Genomic DNA, 22,240 nt, shown 5'->3' on the forward strand with positions numbered 1-22,240 from the left:
ATCTCTGGGAGTTTTAGGCGTGACAGATCATTCTTTACTGACTTATTTATACCATAACCTTTATATAATCAGGAAGGTCAACAGAGAAGTCATTTCTCATTTAAAGTGACAACCTTGGGAGACACGGCAGGCGGAAGGGAATACCACATCCGAGCAGAGACGGCCTGACACTGGGTGAGTGACTGACTATTTTCCTCCAGCAGAAATGCTATTACTGTTTGCATAGTGCAGCCATTTTAGCATAGGATTTACAGATCCAATGGGTTCTTGGAGAAGAATTTCCACCGCTGATCTCCATTACTTATGGGGACAGTTTATATAAAGGGCGGCACTGGGGTTCAATGCAAATTCGCTTTTGCAGTAAAGCTTTTGTAGCGGGGTCATATTTTGTTTTAGTTGTATTGTAACACAGCATCATATTCCTAACAATCTAGTATTACATATAAACAGATACCGTTACACAGTATTTAAAGGATGGCAGGGTAAAACCCAGTGACGACTTACTAGAGCTAGACGGGTTTACTGTGCAGTCGATCCAGTTAATATGGCTACCTGTGGCATCAATCGGGCACTAACCTTTGACCCCTTCAGTGAATCTGAATCACCATTTCCCCTTGGATCCTTCCAAGCAAAACTGCACAGTAAACCTGCACAGTAGTGGCAGTACAGGGTCTGTTATGTGTTGGAATCTCCAGAGTGCCAAACTAAAAGATAAATGCGTTTCACTATTACTTTTCTTTTTCCTTTTTACTACCCGCATTTGATCACTTCACACAGCTGCGGGTACATTTTTGCGCTTTGGACTGAAAGACACGGCACCAGTCCTCTAAGTGCTATCAAGTCACCTGGCAGACGCACACAGGGACATGGATAACATTCACATGACAGAGTGGCGACGCTGTCAGGGCCATTGAAAGGCGGTAATGTCCTTGAGAGTGGCTTCCCCTGAAGAGGGCTGTGCTGGCTTGATAGCCTCTGATGATGGCAACAAACAATAAGCACAGCCACAGCGCTGGGTTAAGACTTCACCTTGCTGCTCAAGAGCACCATTTTCCCGCCTTTTAAAAGGGACAGTGCCACCAGTCCTTAGATTGGCCAGCGTGCGTTGCTGCATTTACCATTTTTGTGGCTTTGCTGAACAGCGAGGGTTCAGATGATGGTTTTCAGAGGATACGGAGTGGACTGCGGGGGAGGAGGGGCTCAGAGGGACTCTGGTTGGCTTGTAAAAGACAGTGGGTGAGAGTCTCCCTCTCTCTCTGTCTCTGTCTGTGTTATTAGTTATTTAGTGGAGCATAATGATCCACTGAAAGAGTAGACACAGGGAGGAATCTTACACTGCTTGTGCACCCCTCTTCTCCCCCATCTTTTCCACCTGTGACTTCCATACTCTTTCCAAAAGGACAGACAGGGAGTGGTTTTATGGATCATTTTGAGAAGATCATTTGAAATGTATTTTCTTAAGAGGACAATGGGGTGTAAAGGTGAAGGTAGATAAATCAGTGGCACTCTGTGGTTACACAGATGGAAACCTTGGAAAAGTCTTAACTTTGGATGTCAGAATATGAGCACTCAAGTAGATGGATTACTTTTAACAAGACTTTTTGAAAAGAAAATGTACAATTGTATGAAAGAATGAATTTGGCTCTGAATAGATCTTAAAACAATGCTTATTTTAAAACTGTCACTAATGTAAAGGAATGGAACTTGTATTTCAAATAATGATTTGGTCTGACAGAGACCAGCCAAAACCTACAGGAGGCTATGTGGGGGTGGGGGTTCCGCACTGCATTGCACTTTGCAACTGAGATGAACATCAGTACAGATTAGGCAATAAATTAAGAAAAGCCAGTGGTCTAGATGCAATTAACATTTGTCCTGAACTTTGAATTAAACAAAAGTGTTTTATACAAAAGGTTAATCCCATAAGCAGTTTGGTGATCTCATTTTGGAAATCACTGAACTAGGCAAAGTTTGCATGAACATGGTTGAATGTACAATGACGGAAACTCGAAGTCTGGGCAGGTGCATAATCTTCCGAGTTATAGCAACGTGAAATAAGGCGTGGACACTTACCAAACGTTCGGACAGTGGAGTCTTGTCGCTGGCAGGGAGGTGCTGCTCCAGGGCCAGGACGATGCAGTTTGCGATGATGGTGGCGAGGATCATGTATTCAAAAGGAGTGCTCAAGTCAAGGAAGACCGTGGGACCAGAGAAAATCATTCACACTTATACAGTAACCTCATACATTGATACAATCAGTAACAAGTAAAATTAGAAGAACCGCATGATATCAGACCAAAATGTATCATTTGCCTTTCACTCTTACATTATCAATAGTGCTTTTAAGGTCCTGCAAAAATGAGAAAACTGGCATGTGAAAATCATTGACCAATATATTTGCAGCAGTGAGCACTGTCAAAAAAAATGTATAAGCACTTGAGGCTTGGTGCACTTAATAATGCGCTCGTTTAAGTGAATATATTTCAAATTCACTGACCTAGTACACAGCAGCCATTCCTCCACATCTGATATCATATCCTCCACATTTTGCTTTGAGAACATTGCCCAAATAATGCATTGGCTGCAGACGTTTTAAATAAACCAAATCTATTCAATGTGCGCTTCAGCAATCTCATCACCCTTTTCACCAGTAGGCTTTTTCCTAAAATACAATAAAGTATTCTAGCCTGTTTTCATCACATTTTAAAGAAGGCTACTAGTAGCTACCATCAACTGGTTCAATTGATCAATTCAGTGCTCCATCTTAAAACAGCCCAAGGTGGTCAAGATGGTTTAAGCTGTGTTTTCAACACTGACCAGCTGACCAGCCTATAAAATCAGCTAGTCCACTAGTTGACCACCAGCTTACTCTGCCAGCTTAACCAGACCAACTATGACGAACGAGAAGCATCAAAACACATATTAAACCCTGGTGAACCAGTTTAGAATCCCAGGTGGAATTTTCAACCAAAACATGCATATGCTGTGCCCCTTCAAGGGTAGCAGTGAATACCGTTGCTCCAGGCCTGCGCTGACTGTCCCATCTTTATTAGCATAGCCTTTTCATGTTGACTCTTTTGCAGAGCCGAGACTCAACGCAATAGCAAAGGCTGTTGGTACTTCGCCGGGCTAAATATGGAAAAAGCCCTCACACAGGTATCTGTCTGGTCACGGCTTTTAATTATCTCTTTGCTCAGGGATGCAAGGACGAAGTCGAGTGACACAGCGTGCACGCGAGTTTAATTTCCTTCTCTTTGCGTGGCGTCACCCGCTGTATTTTTTTCAACTTCTAACTGAAATGAGCTGTAAAATAAAAATATTTCACCGTCATGAAAATCGTGAAACACGAAAATACGATATCGGTAAAGATTTATGACATGAACCATGAAAATGCCCATGTTCGTATTGTTTTTATTGCACCATCTTGAAAACAATTAGCGACATAAAGAGGTGACAAATAAAACACTGAGGTTAATTAATTGCCGCGTAATTAGGTAGTGTATTTTTTTCATCAGCACAATGCAGTTTTGCCTTGTTATCGTTTTATTTGCCTTTGAATTTTTCATGAACATCCAGATGGTTAGGTTTGGTGGCCAGGTGTCCACACTTTCACCAATTAGGTGTGTAAGGAAGTCCTTAATTTGCTCAGTTAAAAATAACTGACTACTGAAATTTTTATGCAAAATGTATACATTGTTTGCAATATAGCACAAAAAGCACATTATGAACATCAACATTTTATTTTGTGGCATTCAGAGATATTTCTGACGATGCAGTTTAAGAGGGTAAGTAATCCCTCTAAGCATGAAAATTCTTGGATTGTAATTGCGGTTGGAACGAAAACCAATATACACAGGACCACTCCAGGACCGAGTTTGGGAGTCACTGGCCTACAGGATGCCTGGAGAGGTTCAGCTGCCTGTTATTTCAGATCTGCTGACTTTTCTTTATAGTCAGGAATCAACCAACCAATCAGGTCAGGGTAAACTGTGAAGTGTATTGTGACAAATCCTTTGTAAAATGCACAAAATTTGATGGATTGATTGACTGATTCTGAACGATGAGGAAAGTCTGCAGATTTTAAATGTACTCCACATGCGTGGGTTGCGTGGAATACTGCCAGATGTGTAAGTATTGAATATCACTGTGCAAAGACAATGATGAGCACACAAAATCACCGCACTTGTCATTAAGACCGCCTCAAATTTTCATATCCATACGTTTACCGTTCGACCCGTGCAGGTCCACACATTTTTCCTAGGCAGCAATGTTAGTCACCCCGGGTGCATTTCTGACCTATGACTTCACATTAACATCTAGCCAGAGAAAGGGATCTGAAAGTACATGAGTCTAGCCATGTCCTGAGAAACGTTATAGGCGACTGGGGCAGAATACAGAAATCAACTATTTATCATTTCTCACACGCAAGGTCCATTAGGTAGAGCGAAGCATGGATCCTTCCAGGCTTCATCAGCTGCTGGCCTCTGGGCCTCGAGCCACAGCTATCATCAGCTCGCCATTCCAGGCCAATCGTTAGCAATCAGCGCAGAGGCCGTGACTAGTTGCCACGGTCCTGGCCGCTGTGCCAAGCCGAGTGGTCTCTATGAGGCTGTAGTCTTGGATTGCTGCTCATAAGCTCTCTGCATACGGCTACATCCAACGGCACAGGTGACACCGCCCATCCACTATATAAACTCAAATGCAAGCTTGAGTATGTGCAGTGGCCTTACTGTCTCCATGCAAATGCTGCACAGAGACAACTAACATTTTAGTGAATGCTCTAGAACAGGGTGCCTAATCGTGTGCTAGGGAGGACCAAGAGTATGCTGGTTTTCATTCCAACCAATCACTACACCAGCTTATTTCACTAATTGACACACCTTCAACCAGAGAGGAGGGAGATAATTAGTGAAATCAGCTGGTGTAGTGATTGGTTGGAATGAAAACCTGTATACTCTCCAAAGCATATAATTTGGCACCTCTGTTCTATAAAATAGACTGTAATAATTTAATGTAGTGCTGGTCACCGTTGAGAAAAAGCTTTGTAAAATTTAAATGGAGACGGCAAGATCTATGAAATCATTCCATTATCACTCTACAATGTGGTAGGCTAGGCTAGGCTAAGGCCAGTCAATTGCTTAAAAATAGTCTGCATATATAGAATAAAACCTTTATCTTTAGTTATGTGAAAATACACGACGCACGCTTCCTTCTGTTTTTAGACGTTTCAAGTCAATCGGGGATTAGATTAAACGGCGCGCGACCTTTATGGATAACGGGATTAATGTTACTTTAATACCAGTATATGGCATTCATTTAAGCCCTAATGGCATCGACCCACCAATGTGCGTTGGACTGAAACAACACTTTGAATAACTTATCTTTTATTTCTACCAGTCCATGACATCATTACTTTTTTCACTTTTGTGTAAAATTAATGTATCCCATTTTGACGGCTGGAATGGGAATCGATCTTCACTGTAAAATGTTTAGGGGGTTTTACTTTTACAACCGACTCCTCCGCAGAATTTTTTCCCGAATCCTGCCTGGTCATGTGTTGGGCAGCCGAGATCTTCTCACTTCATCTCCCCTTAATATAGGGGGGGGGGGGGGCTGCGTGGGCGAGTTCAGGACCATGGAGAGGGCTTCTGCAGCCAGGAATCGGGGCAGTGACAACGCCGCGGCGCTGCCATGTAACACAGCCGTCTGAGTCCTTTGTGAAACGCACAACGTGCGAGTGAAACTGACAGGCTTTTCGAGCACAAGAAGTCCGCTCTGTTCTAGTGCAGTATTCAACGGAACTTACTGACAGTGACTAAATAAATCGGCTTTAGGAAATCAGAACCGTGAATTTAGATTGATGTATCAATAGTGCTAAAGAGACCAGTGGTTTGAAAATCAATGAAAAGTGCAATCGGTTACCTTCTCATCAATCTGAATCGCGATTAGCGACAAATTCAACAAATTGCTCTTCTCTAGATAAGGCTACATTTAATCAGAGTAAATGATTACCCCCAGATTCATTTCCGACGATTAGGGCAGTGTATAAAATTATAGTAAGGCACCGGTGTTATTAAAAGTATTGGGTATGATTGTTTCATATCACAATTTTTACCTCCCATCCTTGTAGAACAAGAGATTCGCAAATGCGCGCAAAACAACCCAGGTAGCCTATATCACTGGCAAATATGAACGTACAGGCAAAGAAGAATCACTCGAAACTATATCAAGTGTTGCATGCTGTTGGTGGTAGCTATAGGCGTACAGAGGTAACGATCTACTAGTTTTACTCTTCGGTTACATGGTAGGTTGATTTCAAGTGTAACAATCACATAGAGCATTGCAAAACTAGACTGGTTGCTAGGAGCCGACTGGAGAGACCCATTGCAAACCGGTATTATGGCCAAATACACATTTGACGGGAAAAAACAGTCGCCATTAATAATGAATACTCGATCCGAATATGTCAATAAAACTGCACATATTGCCTTAATGTTTCACAATTAGCTAATCCCGTCCATGTCAATACACCATGCCTACATATCACACTGGTTGCGTGATCCATTATCATCTCCTCAAACACCAGCCACAACAGAGGGTTAGGTTTGGAGCGCAAAGAAACGTAAAGATTAGCCATTAGGCAAGACAACACCCAGACAATACCAACGGCAACCCCCCGACTGCTCGCCTAGCTCCTTGTTTTGAAGGTGACGGATCAGGGAAAGCGTGCATGGATGGACAGTGGTCTCCGTGGGCAAGACATTTTTTTCTTATTTCAATCTTGTTTTCACTGAGATGGGGAAACTTAAAACCACAGCTGCGCCGCTGGTTTTCCTAAAGCGCTCTCACGAGGGCATCATTTGTACTTTGTTGAATTCATAAATATTAGCTATCGTTAATAGGCTACTCTATTTAAAGAGGTATTTGAGTAACAAAACAAATTTCAACGAAACACCACCTTTCGTATCACCGTTTGCTTTTGAAACAATCATAAAGGATATGGCCATTCGGTTATTCTCTTAACATATTTCCGTATGATGTTATCTTCGCTAAAAATAAAAAGGGACCGGTTGACAGTGAAGATGTTCTGTTTGACAGGAATGGGATTGTATAAAGCCATTGTCCTGGCCCTCTGGGCCATCGATTGCTTGTACATCCTCTGGCCGCCTGGGGGACCTCCCTGTCGGGCTCCCCCTCTTCCAGCGCCCGGTGGACCTCCATAGCGGGTGGGCAGATCGTCTGCGAAGCGAGCCATTCTAGAAGCGAACAGATCCGAGAGAGAAGAATCAAACTGGCATCAAAGACAGTTGAAGGAAGAAACATCACAAGGCACACAGTTATCGCAGCTATGCGTTTGCATTGATGTTTTGTGTCTCTCTTTGTGTATATTATTTTCCAAAAATGTTCAAGAAAAATGTTTACAAGAAGTAAAATTCACCTCGTGTTAGTCATTGCGCTCTACTCCATTCTCCAAGTGACGGGAAATCTAAATGAGAAACTTTAGATTCTAACGTGAGCTCTCCGTAAACGACGAGAACTTCAAATTACCGATTGATGACCGACCGACAGTTTTTCTGTTCATTCCTGATATGAGATCAAAAACGCCCAGTTCCGTACAAGATGATCGTGCAATAATAACAAACCATTATTTCGGGAAAAAATCAGCCCATACTTCATAGTAAAGTCATTACAGTGGTTTCATCCAGCAAGACCTAAAATCCAGATGTGGTGTCCTTCTCTTCCGTGCCTGATATCATTTAATCGCTTTTTTATCCATACCCTTCTTTGTCACTTTAATTAAATCCAAACGAAACGGCAAGGCAAAAAATCAATTAAATCCCAGATTGTCACCTATGTTTTCCTTGAGCACTCGCGATGTGAAAATGCAAGCGGCTTCAACAGCCCTGCTCCTTATGAATCAGTGCACGTGATTAAAATGAGCCTATCGGCAACTCCACCTGAACCGTAATGTTCAGCGTTAGGCGAATTAAATACTACTCTGTGACATCTGATCAATAGAGAATATTTGTGTCTCGCCATATAATTATTTCCTTGTTATTCTTGCTGTTTAGTTGTTATATGAGCTCGGTCAGTCACAGAAGCAGAGCGGCGGTATAAGTGTCACCCTATTATTTAGCTTTCTGATTCCGTTAACCGAAAGGCAAAGTGTGCGGAGATGGGCTGGATATGGATTTTTTCTTTTTTTATATATATGTTTACATTATAGTTTGTTTGCATGGTGCGGGACTATGATGCGGGACTATATTAGGTAGCCTATAACAGATGCAACATGTATCACAAAGAACCGTGTATGTAATATTCGAAGAATTAGGCTTGTTTTCTTTTCCCAGTGTGGAAAGTCACTTTTAAAAATACGTGTCTTTATGTAGGGTGTACTCAATGTGGACTATATGGCCAATTATGTTTCTGGTCTCATGTAGGATATAAGTAGGATATATAAGACCTATGTGCCTAAGGGTTGGTATTGCAATAGTTGACAACGTAGCCGACGCTATCTAGGCTCCAATTTCTTTGACAAGCAGCGCAACTCGCAACTCAACGTATAGCTTTGCTTCAGCTCACCTTATATTATTCCCTGACACGAACACTATACACTGCAGGTAGGGTTTCCACGTAAGAACATTAGGCGACCCGGCTGATCTGCAAGTAGCCTACAATGTTCCCCGTGTCTCTCGTGTAACCGGTCGCTGGAAAACAACTATTCTACTGTACCTAGCTTTCTAAGTTCAGACGTATTGGTCTCAGAGTTATCCAAATGACTCATCCTCCCAATGCGACGAAAATAGCGCCTGTTTTCAACCTTCAATCAGATGTAGCCTGCTGGTCAGCGCTGCGTCTCTGTGCAGAGGTTATCGTGATTTCACGGTTGTCAGTCCGCGCGTGAGCTTTATATTGACACATTAACTGCCTCTCCGCAAATCTCTGTCGCGGCAGAATTCCCTGCTCCCACCACAAATAAATAGTTCCTTTCGTTGGCCACACTATACACTGCAGGCAATAGTGTTTTTAACTTTCCTCCAGTGACATTTTCTTGGTTACCATCATACTTCACATAATTCACTGGGCATTTGCAGTCAGTCAATATGGTCGGACATCTTTTATTATATACTATTACGAGATGGATAGGCCTCTGGGACAGCGAGTTCCGTTTTTTTCTGTGTGCAGCAAATTAATTCCCTTATGAGTCCATTCATAAGGTTTCACTCGGAACTCATAATGACTCATCCTCCGGCTCCAGCTTCAATTTACGGAGAGGAAAACTCCAGAGGTTTGTGAGCTTAAGAGTGACGGGCCTGGACTTTCTGTGCATAATTTTGCCTCCACTTAGAGCATTTGTTCCCACGCAGTTAGGACTGGTGGAGCACAAAAACCTCACTCCGCGCCACAACCAATTTTATGTCTGTTATTTTGTTTCCATTTAAAGCGTAATTTCCTGCCTGTAGGCTAACCCATGGCGACCAACAGGCCACGTTAGCCATGTCAGAGACGGACACATTTTTTTATTATTAATTTAGAGGAAGAGTGAGACAGTGGAGATGACCAGCCACAGCTGATTGAGTTTGAAAGACAGGTTATGTAATATACTAGGAGTGATGAGATCTATACTTTTTTTTAACATGTTTATGCTATCCCTTCTCTCACTCTCTCTGTGTCTCTCCAACAGCTCCCTCTGTTTGGCTTACAACTTTTTCTTTGGTTTCCTTGGAATTGTCTGTCTTCATTTGAAATTATTGGAATGACTCTGATAAAATAAATTATCTGTAGCTATAGAGACCATGGGGATGGGGGACAGATATCTGCCTTTTAAATGCCATTTAAACAAAGAACAAAATAGCCCAAGCAACTAACAACAACATAAGCATGAATTAATAATGTGTGTGTATGTGTGTGTGTATGTGTGTGTGTGTGTGTGTGTATGTATGTGTGTGTGTGTGTGTGTGTGTGTGTGTGTATGTGTGTGCGTGTGTGTGTGTGTGTGTGTGTGTGGTATAACCATCTCATCTCATGCTGGGGTGTGTGCACTCTCGGTCTCTGTACATGGGCTGGGGAGGTGGTGAATTTCTGCAGCCCCTAAAGGCCCTCAGCCTGCTGCCCCTTCCCTCCCAGCTTGGCTCCTGCCACGAGAGGAGATGGATTGTGAGTAATGAACCCTGTGATTGGCTGCTGTCCTGTCTGGATGGGGTAGGGGGGGTGTACATCAAGTTGGTTCACACCACAGATATTGGTGCCAAACACCCGCGGAATCTGTCCAGACCCAGATATGCCTGCGTTTTTTACTTTACACAAAGGTCGCAATCATTACTTGCGAAACAGATTCCCAAAAACGTTTAATCTCGTGCCCCCTTCCCCCCACCCCAAAATAACAACACTGTTGCTGAAAATAAAATCTACTGTGTTATTCTTGGTTTGGCTGAAACCATTTAGCGCCATTTTCTTAATTTCACACCTTTCCTTCAATTAAATGGCAGCATGAGTGATTTCGGGATGTGTCCTTTCTCACAGACGGTACAGTAAGCATCTCTTAATTGTGAGAACATAAATAAAATAAATACTCTTGAAAAAAAGAGTGGGGAGACTCTGAGGCATTTCTGTGGGCTGTGACTTCTTCTTTTTTGATGAGCTCAATGGCACAGCCAACAGGTGTGTGCTCAGGAAGGGGAGTGGGTGACACGGTAGAAGACAGAAGCGGGCCACTGGGCTGGTTTCTTTATCAGGCATGACTTGGCCTCGTGTGAGCCTTAATACGGCAATGACAGTCCCAATCCCTGGGCCTGTGAATGAAGAACTCAGTGCCTTAAGTAATCCTGACATTACCCAGCCCCTCCCTCCTATTACTCACACCCAACAGCGGCTCCTGGGTATCTTGTTCATTCGCGTGTAGAGCAAAGTTTTAGAACCAAGGCCGCTGCGCAAGTGTGGCAACAGCGCCTGCGCACACGAGACGGGTGGATTTGGATCAGTTTGCCTTTAAGTTCCTTTTCGCGCGAGACAGACCTGAAGCTATCGAAGTGCTTACGTGAAAAATTAGGCCATCCTTCATAAAAGGAATATGCGGTAAATGTAGACGCAAATAAACATACATATAATCTAACTGCATTTATTATAAAATAAAACAACGCATTCCTTCGTAATATTCATATCGCAATAAATGTTGTAATGCTGTTGGGAAAACATTGTAGTGCTACTAGTATTGTAAATATACAGTACATGCACGATTAATGCGTTATTATGCATTTTGAACATTGTTAGGCAATACACAAGTACAGTAGTTTTATAAATATATATTTACATTTTCTTGATGTCATATTGTACCCACAATGGCTCAAAATGCCCCAACTGCCAACACAATCATAAACGGATTACGATGGAGAAAATCCTATCGTTCACATTCTTAAAACAGTTAAGATATCACGGTCTTGGACCTCAAGAAATGGACATTCCGTAACTCCCACAGGTGAACTCAAGCGTTCAAGCGATCGCTGTCCTGGTAACTGGTTTTAATTGTACTATTGCTCCCTCTGGTGTGTAAGCGTGTGCATTGCAAGATATTACAGATTTGTCTGTCACGGAGTAAATGTGCAGAAGTAAGCGAGTAGGTCGTTTAACTGAGCCTGAAAATAATAATATATGACAAACATTTTTTTAGCGTACATCAAATTGTTTTTGAGACAGCTGGCTACTTTTATTTTGATCCCCTGAGTAGTTGGAGACCATTGGACACATAACTGGGAGCTCCCTAGTTTGAGAGAAAGTTAAAATGGACCTTTCAAGTGACAAAAAATGTGTTGTTGATAATTACTATTGATAATTATTATTGAAACCCTGACCCTGATAATGACTGTGAGACTGCCATTTTAGCACAAAGTCAAACAATTTCAGAGCTCATTTGCATTCTTCTATTTCACATAAATATGTCGTGTCACCCCACTGGCTTCCTATTGCCGCACACATCCACTTCAAGGCCCTAGTGTTGGCATTTAAGGCTGCTAAGGGGACTGCCCCACCTTACATACAATCCTTAATCACTCCCTACTCCCCAGCAAGACCACTCCGGTCTGCCAACTCTGGTCGCCTTATGGTTCCCTCACTACAAGCACCTGGCGGTTTAGCTGCATGTTCACGCCTGTTTTCCCTTCTGGTTCCTCAGTGGTGGAATGACTTGCCTTCCACTGTCATGACAGCAGAATCCCTCCCCCTATTTCGAACTATACTATAAACTATACCTTAGTCCTCCCTCCTGATTTCCCTCCTGATTCTGCCCCGCCCCCCTTTCCGATATCCCTCTTGTCTATCCCCCAAAAAAATGATGACTGTATTTTTGTTTAGAACAGCCCTTCATGTGTATTTTACTAGTTATGGATGTGATTCCTTAACTTGTGGAAGAACCTATGCACTTGTAAGTCGCTTTGGATTAAAAGCGTCTGCCAAATGACTAAAATGTAAACATAAATACAGAATATCCACCTCTGTTTTAATGGATGGTTGCCATGTACTTTCCATTAGTTGCAGTCTGAGAATTGACTCATTAGTGGACAGACAAAACTGCAAAGGAGACCTAACCTGTTGAAGCATAAGTGAGCATTTGTGCTTGAGCAGGTGAGTTGTGAAAGGCACTCGTCGTAACTGCAGGCTGAACTCCAAATCTGCATTAGCTGACCTGACCACAGCTTCTATAGACTTACCACACACAGCTCTGTTTTCAAAAGAGTGAGAAGTTCTGCCTCTCTACTGTTAAAGGCAAAACGTTTCAAAGAGTCACTACGAGGTATGACCAAGGACTGTACAGTACTGCAATATAGTGTCATAAAGCTCATGTTAGAACGTTAGCATGATGTTACCTGCATCTTACCTGTCTGACCACGCCTGACTGATGTCAGAGATTTCCTGCTTCTTGGCTTCGTGCACGTCGACGAGGGACCACGGGCCGTCCAGCTGGTCAGCCCCCCGAAGCGGCAAGACCGCGTGGTAGTAATGTGACTCCTCTTCCTCATCCTCCTCCTGCGCTTGGCAACCGCCTGGCTCCTCGGCGACGGCGCCGTGCGCCTCAGGGTTGTGGCCAGCTGCCGCCCGCCGGGCAGACCTCTGCCGGTCCGTGGTGCTGGCTGTCCGAGACCAGGAACTGTGCTCTGCGCCCAGAGTCAGCATCTTCCAGCTGCTGAAGGTGGCTGAGCGAACAGCTGCAGGGGGGTTTGCACACAACACCGAAACACTCTCAATTCCTCCCCGCGTCTCGGAGAACATTGAAAGGCTCTCGGTCCTTCCTCCCACGCATAGCAAGCGAGGGACAGGACATTGGATTTGTCACCTTTCATATAGAAACCAGAGAGGAGCACCACCAATCAGAGAGTTTTTTGGAAATAACAACCAGAACAATGCCGAAAGTGGTGGATACTTTCTGGCCACGCTTCTAGGGCTCAGTCCAATCATTTATTTCTCTCATCTCTTTTCTTATACTTGCTCTTTTATCTACTTCCAGCTCCACCCATCGGAAGAGGCTAGGAGAAATGGCAAGAAAATGAAAGACCTTACCATTAGATAGTGAAGTACTCACCACAAAGTTTCTACAAGCACACTATTCAAAAAGGAATCAAAGGGAATTCCAGATTTATTTATTTTTTTAATATGGAAAGGGTTACAAAGACATTTCAAAGGCTCTGGGACCCCACTAAACCACAGTGAGAACCACTATCTCCAAATGGAACAGTAGCGGCTGACCTGGCAAAGTTCCTCCAAGAGCACAATGACAACTCATCCAGGAAGTCACAAAAGATCCCAGAAGAACATCCAAAGAACTGCAAGCCTCTCCAGCCTCAGCGAAGGTCAGTGTTCCTGACTCCACATTAAAAAAAGAGACTGGGCAAAAATGGGATTCATGGGAGTGGAGCAAGAGGGAAACCTCTGCTGAAGAGAAACATCTCGCATTTACAAAAAAGCACCTGCATGATCCCCAAGCCTTTTGGGATAATGTTCAATGGACAGATGAGTAAAAAGTGGAATTTGTTGAATGAGACAGGTCCCATTATTTCTGGTGTAAAGCAAATGCAGCATTTTACAGTGAGAATGTCATACCAATGGTGTAGTAGTGGTGGAGGTAGTGTGATGGTGTGGGCATGTTTTGCTGCCTTCAGATCTGGAAGTCTTGCCATTATTGAAGGAACCATTAATTCTGTCCAGTATACATCCACCCAATATCGATTCAAACTAATGTCAGTTAACGATAACACACATTTAAAATCGGGCATAAAACCTATATAGCTCAAACCTCAGGATGGCATGGGTGGGATCAGGACTACAGGGCCACCCCACCTCACCCCTCAACTCCTTCCAAAATGTATCACCAACAAGTAGACCTAAATAACCACATGTAGCTACATGCGTGGGTACATCTATCTAGAATGGCCCAAACCCGCCTCAGTCAAATGAGAATGAGGATGAACATTTACAAGCGATGATTAGTCCACCTATATTTCCCTTGAGAAATCGAATAGCTTGAAATTATCATTAAATTATAGGAAGCCTTTGGTTGCGGTTTTTGCTGCTAAATTTGGTGAAACCAGTTAAGTGCAATTACTTTCTCATATTGGTGATGTGGGTATTTGATAACATTTTTTGTTATACCAGCCCTAAGCCACCAGAAAACAAGAGGTAAAAATAAAATAAAAAAAATCCCCAGTAGGGAGAAAACATTCTGAAGAGGAACACAGCTGTCCATAGGTTGATTTGGTAACAGGTGAGTTATGAAACTAGCAGGTAAAGTAGAAAGCCCACATGAAGAGATATAAAGTATATAGTTCAGAGGTGCGGGGGATGCGTCTGTAGCTCCAGGATTCGTAGAAGCATGGGGCTGAACTAGGGGAGGAGCAGGGCTGTAGCGGTCCAGGTGTTCATGAGATGGATAATGTAATAATCCGCAGTATAAAAACACAATAACCTCAGTCACCATACCTGCCGTGCTCTGTGACCAGGTGTTCAGTTTCCATTTCAGAATGTTTGAAAGTATTGTTGACCTGAACTCTCAGTCCCTCCTTTCCCAAAGGCACACCACACCCAAACGCTCTCAGCCCTCCACATCACATCACATGTGATTCACTGATGTAAGCCAATTGCATAGTTCTTTGCATGGAGAGTGTTTCAATTGGTTAACACAACAGCTGGCTTCTTAGGCTGTAATTGGCCATTACAGTGTTATTTGAAGTCTCACAGCAGATCACAGCACAAAATTAGGATATACATTTTTTTTTGCGAGCAAGGAACCAATCACTCCCTTCCCACCTGATAAAATATTATTTTTGTATTGTCCAAATGCTCAGCCCAGAGCTGAAGTTGGGTCGTGCGGTTCTGAAACAGCAGAGTCGCAGGAAGACCCTTCATATGGGGCTTTGGTAAGCAGTCCAAGGGGGCCAAGAGGTCAATGAGACGTGGACCCCTAACTGAGGAGCCCTGCTCTTTTCCTTTACAGAAAAACTTTAGCGAATGCTCACTGAAAATAAGGAGATCTGAAAAGGGGCCCAAATGTTTTACTGTAACGGTCAAAATCCCTCAAGAGCTTAGGAGCTCCCCGCCCAGCGGGATAACGTAAACTGAAAACAAATTATCACTGCCGAGAGGGGCGAGGCCACATCTGGCTGGCATGTGAAAGAAAATCCGGCAGACAGAAAGATGAGCGAGCGAGGGTGAAATAGCGTGAAAGGGAGAGAGGAAGCTGAGAGCGACAACAGTTCCGTAAAGCGCAAGCCCGTTCGGAGCGGCGGCTAAGTGGTGAAACTCGTCAGAGAAGAGCAGACCCCGGGTCTGGAGAGGGGGAGAAGGGATTGGCAGCCCTGGGTCCTACCGTACACCACGGTGGATCGCCTCTCGGCCCATCTGGAGTAGTGCGCAGGCCTCCGGCTCATCACAGCTCCTGCGGCGGTACTCCTGAATCACGGTGTGCGAGGTTGTGACCCCTGGAATTACACTGTACTTTCAGGGGCTGTCTCGTTCTCCAGCTGCAGGGAGACTATTCAGGCTGATTCAGACAGTCCAGAGAGGGCTCTCTCTCTCTCTCTCTCTCTCCGCAGCTGCTGGGTTCCCAGCTCCACCCACCCCTCAGCCCCCCAACCCCTTCCACAAATGTTGAAAGTTAGTTTCCTCTCCATCAAAGTTGTGATGCAGTTATCAGTCTGGAAACCCTAATCATAAACAAGAAAGAATGCAGACCTCCGCCAAGACCCAACAATCCCCCCTGACATTACTGTGGATGGCAAACGTCTCGGCAATCCAGTAATTACTTGTCAAGGTATGTTTGGCTTGATTTTGGCATGAGAGGAATTTCACGGGGCACCAAATTCAGTAGATTTCTTCCTCTTGGAAACATCCAGCAAATTTCATGGCAACCCGGCAATTCCTTTTCCAGATGCATCCGTCACGGATGACTGGACAAATGGACAGAAGGATGTCATTACATAACCTCCTTGGCAAAAACCTTTTTCTCCACCCTTCTTCCCTCTCTCCCTGCCTCTCTCCTATTCTCCCTCACTTTTCCCTCCGTTTCAATTACCAAAATTTTTCAGGAAGAGAGCAATCATCATACAGTTTAAAAAAGAAACTAAGAGCACTGCTGATAGGCAATCAGAGGTTTTCCTGTCTGGGTCTGAAGCAGTCAGATACTACTGGGAAAAAAACTGTGAGCTTTAACCCCCCATATGCCTGCAGTTTCAGACTGGTTGACCACAGCCACTGGGAAAAGGGTGGTTCTGGTGGACTGGTGTATCAATGCCACTTTGACAGGGAGAAAGGTGGTTCTGAAGGAGAAAGTGGTCTGACCGAATTCCTCGGCACCATCCGTTCTAAAGGCTGAACAGAATGCAGCTCAAGCTCTTATTCTAGAATGGTAAAGAGAATGAAGCTCTGGCCATCTTCTGACAAGGACCCAACACAAATACCGATGACTTCATAACACTAAAACAATTTTTGCTCAGTCAGAATGCAAGTTCATGACATTTCACTATGATACATTATAATCTATATTAGGGTATAAGTGGTGCTTTAGGCAAATTGTCATTTGCTAGCAGCCATACCATCCTGCATGTCAGTGGTCATTTGACAGTGGACATTTTTTTATAAAGGCATTTATTGCAAATTTGCAAAACAAACAGCAACACGGTACATGAACAAAAAACCTACGAGGAAGGCATTGTTAGATAACGCAATTTCACTGCTTTGGATATATAAATGCAGACCATTTACCATACACAATTGGCAATTCCAAATTGGGGAAAAAAAAGTGTTACATTTCTTGAAAACAACTGTTTAAATTATCCTGTGATTGACAGCTGATTGTGACTCCACCAATAATGGTTCATGAAACTCCCCCATCACTAAATGCACGACAGACACATAAGACACCAAGCAGTCAGGTCATTAGTAGTAAATTTATTGAAAAAGGAAAGATACAACCAATTAGACAGATCATCATAATTCACTGTCCAGAAATATGTAACAGAAAGTAAAGAAAGATAATAGTTTTTTTTTTGTCTTTTCATTTGTACTCATCTCTGAGAATCCGCACAAGATAGACTACCATACTAACCACATTTAAAAAGACACAAGGAATAATGAGCTTTATCCATGAAACAAAAACTACTAACTACAATTACTACAGTTAGAAAACTGGAGGTAAATTTAAAAGTAAAAAAGGAAAAAAAAATCACTTCCTCTTATTTTACAACTCGTATTCACTTGGCGAGTAATACAAAATAAAAAAAAATAAAACACCTTTGTCAGCACCATTTTCTTGTCCCCAGCAAATTCTGACCCAAACTTCACCCCAAATATTTCAAGGTTTGATTAAAAAAAACTAAAAAAAAAAAAAACTTTGCCACTCTTCTGCCTCATAAGACGTGCTGTTATGGACGTGCCCTTGATCGCAACGCTTGCCATCTGTTATTTTGGCATTTCAATAGAAATGACATAAATATTAACAAAAGGTGGCACACACACACAAGCACGCTGCTGCCTCCCCTTGGGACCCTGGGGGGAAAGTGTTCCGGAGTAGTGATGTCATTGTGTGGGAGAAAAGCTGTCATCCAGCTCAAGATAAAGGAATCCACAGAGTCGAGTGACAGCTCATGAGCATCACCGGCAGGTTCATGCTCCTGATTGGTAGTTGATGTGCAGCTGATAACGGCATCTGATAACGGGCTGAGGTCCACTTGCAGAGAATTTCCGAAGAACACCCCGAAAACACAACCTGAAAATAGGATTAAATACTAATGATGAATTTCAATAACTAAACGAGATGTCAGGGGCTAGGTGTAAAAAAAAAAAAACTAAAAAACTAAAAAAAAAACTAAAAAACTATTTGCGATTCCACAGTGCTGTTCACCATGTTTACCCCTCTTAACATCCAAATCTCATCTAAATCACGTTCAGAGGAATGAAACAAACACAATGTGAAATAACCTTTAAAACTTCCACCATTTCCCCTTGCATTGATGACACAGAGCTTAACGAGGTAAATAAATTGTTTTTTCTTTCTTAAAAATCATCTTTACGGTAATTTAACGGTGTTCCAAAGGAATTACTTGGGAGGCCAAAACGGCATAACCGACCTACTCGTATGCTACAGATGCATGCTGGGTAATTTACAATCCTGCTTAATTTTCCTCTTGGATGTAGATGCATGAATCATTATCCAAACCATTGCTTAGAGGTGCAGAAAGTAACCTCCACAGTTATTTTTTGGGGGTGTGCGGTCTGTCCCGTTACCCTGGCAAAACCAGAGCAAGGCTACGAATTAAAAATCCAAACCATAAAAGAAGAAGTTAAGAGGACTACATTTCCCAGCAGCCTCCCTTCCGCTGAGCGAAGACGTGGGCATGACCGGGGGGAGGGAGGGGACTGAAACGACCAGGCTGTGAGGGACACTGGGACATGTACAGACATCCGTACAAACTGCCACCAGTCGCACTGACCAATGTGAAGGCTGGCTGTGAATGAGGGCGTGGTCCTGGGATAGGGTGAGGGGCGGGGCTTGTGCTGGTGTGGTGTGATTGGGTCAAATGGCTTGGTAGGGCCATGGAGCCAGAGGGCGGGTCTCAACAGGGGCTGGAGGGCGTGGTGGGGGAAGAGCTGGTGTCAGGCAGGGCTCCTGATTGGTTGCCCTCGGGGGTGCTGTCAGCCTGTCTCTGGGCGATGGCAGCCGCAGAATGCCTGCACTTGGTCGAGCCGCACTGGCAGCTGAAGAACTTGCCCTTGATCTCCCAGAAGTGGTCACCGTAATCAAACCTGGAAATAACCACAAAACGGCATCGGTCAATGCGGTTCATGCACACCGCAAGCACAAAAATACCTGCCACAAGAAGGACTATATTGGAAATCTTGCAGTTGTATTGCATTATCTTTGATCAAGTTCAATCATTATACCCTGTCTCTTGAGTCTTGAGGAGGGATGTGTGAGGATATGTGTGGTTCAGTTGCGGTTTAATTATCAGTGAGATGTATTGTAATAGAACCCACTTGTTTGCTCGTATGCTTGTCAGATCTGAAAAACACGGCCTCTTAAGGGACCTCTGGCTTGTGAATTTACATACAGTTTAAAAAGAATGCATCACATGTAAAGTAAAGAAGACACTATATCGGAGAGTAACTGCTGCCTCTGCTTGGAGCAGATACTTCCGTGAGCCTCCACCCCTGGCCTCTGACCCCCCCCCCCCCGCCCTCCGTGGACGTGGCCAAACCCCGCTCCCTGCCCTTACCCAAGCTCCTCCCCGGCGCTGATGTTGCGACTGGCGAAGAAGGCGATATGGGGGAAACGCAGGTCCTGGTGAGAGGTGAAGACCCTCACAGGGAACAGGTTGGGCTCGCACGTGTGGTTAATGAACCGGCTGATGTTGCCATAGAAACGGGCATCGATGCAGTACACGTCGTCCACCTTTAAGGAAACATGAGCACACACACACACATGGGCAAGCACACGCACATGGGCACGCACATGGGCAAGCACATGGGCAAGCACACGCGCACACACGCACACACACGCACACACACGCACACACACACACACAGACACGCACAGACACGCACACAGACAGACACAGACACAGACACAGACAGACATACATACACACAGGCACACACACACACACATGGGCAAGCACACGCACACACACACACACAGACAGACACAGACACAGACAGACATACACACAGGCACACACACACACACATGGGCAAGCACACACATACACACACAGACACGCACAGACAGACATACACACAGGCACACACACACACACACACACATGGGCAAGCACACGCACACACACACAGACACACACACAGACACAGACACAGACACAGACAGACATACACACAGGCACACACACACACACATGGGCAAGCACACGCATACACACACAGACACGCACAGACAGACATACACAGACACACACACAGACACACACACACACACACAGACAGACATACACACAGACATACACACAGACACACACACAGACACACAAGACTGGTAAGATAAATGTGAAGAAGCTCAATAAAATGGATTAGACTAGAAAGAACTGATGACTGTGCATGAATATAAAAAAAAGAATAGGACAATGAAAAGGAGGATAATCATTTGGCCAAACATTATTTTTCTGTCTGTTCCTTTCATGAGCAGACAGATTAAAGTGATGAAAAAAGCTATGGACAGAACAGCAAAGTATTTTGTTTCGCAAGTCAAGCAGAACAACTTAAAAATATTGACATATCAAAATGTTCTCACACAGAAAGTGAAGGCTGATGACTGACATTAAGCGATAACTCCACCCATTAAAGGCTTTGCAAAGTTTCACTCTCACAACAGTCCTGTAGCATTTACAATACAGGCTGTATAACCATTACAAAGTAACCAAATATAAACAACTGATAAAAATCTAAAACAGGCAAATTATCTTTTGCAGTTAAAGTTTGAAAACAAATCTTAGGATCTTCTGAACATTCAATTTCACATTTCATTATTTTTGGTTTATTTTATTTTTTTATATGTGAAAAAGATGTTTATATAGAGGATAAAGGTCCACAAATCAAATAAGCAATACGTAATAATGGGAATAATGCACTGCAGGTGCCTACAGTGGATTCGGCATTCTGGAACCTTCCATTAATCTACCAAACGCATCTGTGCCTACCAGCAGGAAACCGAGCCCGCCCTTCTCCAGTCTAAACGTTCGGCCGCAAAAACCCGCAAAGCGACGGTCGCTTGATCTGAAATCATCCGTCTCTGCCCCCGCCCCAGCTGAGGTCTCCAAGGAGACGCCACGAGGGCACATTTATCACCATGACGATCGGCGGCGGAGAGCGGGGTTATTTATAGGCGGCCGGAGAACGGACGGAGGAGAATGAGGGGCGAGCGAGCCGCTGAACCACGCCGGACGAGGCCCCCCCTCCCCTGTTGGCATGGCAACGCCGGGGTGCTTTACCGGACCGTGGAGGGCTGGTCGCACGGAAACGGGGGCTCATAAATCTGGGGCCCGCCGTGCCGTCGAGCGCAGAACGCGGGACACAGGCGGCTCTGGTATGACGGCCTACGGCAGGTTTACATGAACAAGCCCTGTTTTACATGCAGTTACCTGATCACTGAACACAAAGGGCTATTTTAAAGGAGCACCCGCAAACACATGCAGAAGCACGTTTCCTGAAATCATCTCCAGAAACAAATGGTACCTGTAAGTGTCTTCCACTGCTTAAAGGGTAGTCATCTTACTGTCCAGGCTGAACAGGCGTGTGTTTAGAGGGGTCTGCAGGTAGCATTTACCTTACTGTCGAGGTTGAACAGGTAGGAGTCGTTTTCCCTGACATCAGCCTCCGCATCTGAAATGATTTCCCCCACGTACCTGCAAAGAGGAGGAGGGGAGTTAAAGTGCCATCAGCGACGTCAGGAGTCGAAGGGTGTTTTTCAGTCTAAATAACATGCTTGTTCCTGACACGGTATCCGTGTTCTGCTCGGTGACCGTGTCTAATCAGATTCATGTGAAAGTCGGCAGGGCGAAATCCAACCGCTTCCCGTTCTCCTTCTCATTCCAACGATAACGAAAATACAGCAGGAAATCTTTTATCTTCTGTTGAAAAAAACATGGTGTTTTTTTGACTCGACGTGAGTCTCTAGAGCACAGCGGAGGATGAAACATTTGGCGCGCTGCAGAGCCGCTGTGATTTGGGACTGTTTCGGGGGGCGGGA

General features: G+C 44.1%; 2 protein-coding genes across 7 annotated transcripts in view; both read right to left on the reverse strand.

Moving 5' to 3' along the window:
• The window catches only part of LOC133141556 (voltage-dependent N-type calcium channel subunit alpha-1B-like), a 181,467-nt gene extending 174,212 nt beyond the window's left edge, over window positions 1-7,255 (reverse strand). The window contains exons 1-2 of the mRNA XM_061262125.1: window positions 7,002-7,255; window positions 2,074-2,179 (exon numbers count right to left, since the gene is read on the reverse strand). Of these exons, the coding sequence (XP_061118109.1) occupies window positions 2,074-2,179; window positions 7,002-7,255 (360 nt within the window). The remainder of the gene's footprint in view (window positions 1-2,073; window positions 2,180-7,001) is intronic.
• A 10,163-nt stretch (window positions 7,256-17,418) lies between these two features.
• Window positions 17,419-22,240, reverse strand: part of ehmt1b (euchromatic histone-lysine N-methyltransferase 1b) — a 52,933-nt gene continuing 48,111 nt past the window's right edge. For all 6 annotated transcript variants that reach the window (XM_061263248.1, XM_061263250.1, XM_061263249.1 and 3 more), the window contains 3 exons: window positions 21,818-21,896; window positions 19,758-19,933; window positions 17,419-19,287 (listed from right to left, as the gene is read on the reverse strand). In XM_061263248.1, the coding sequence (XP_061119232.1) occupies window positions 19,098-19,287; window positions 19,758-19,933; window positions 21,818-21,896 (445 nt within the window). In that variant the 3' untranslated portion in view covers window positions 17,419-19,097. The remainder of the gene's footprint in view (window positions 19,288-19,757; window positions 19,934-21,817; window positions 21,897-22,240) is intronic.

Source organism: Conger conger, chromosome 12, assembly GCF_963514075.1.
Source record: "Conger conger chromosome 12, fConCon1.1, whole genome shotgun sequence".
NCBI lineage: Eukaryota > Metazoa > Chordata > Actinopteri > Anguilliformes > Congridae > Conger > Conger conger.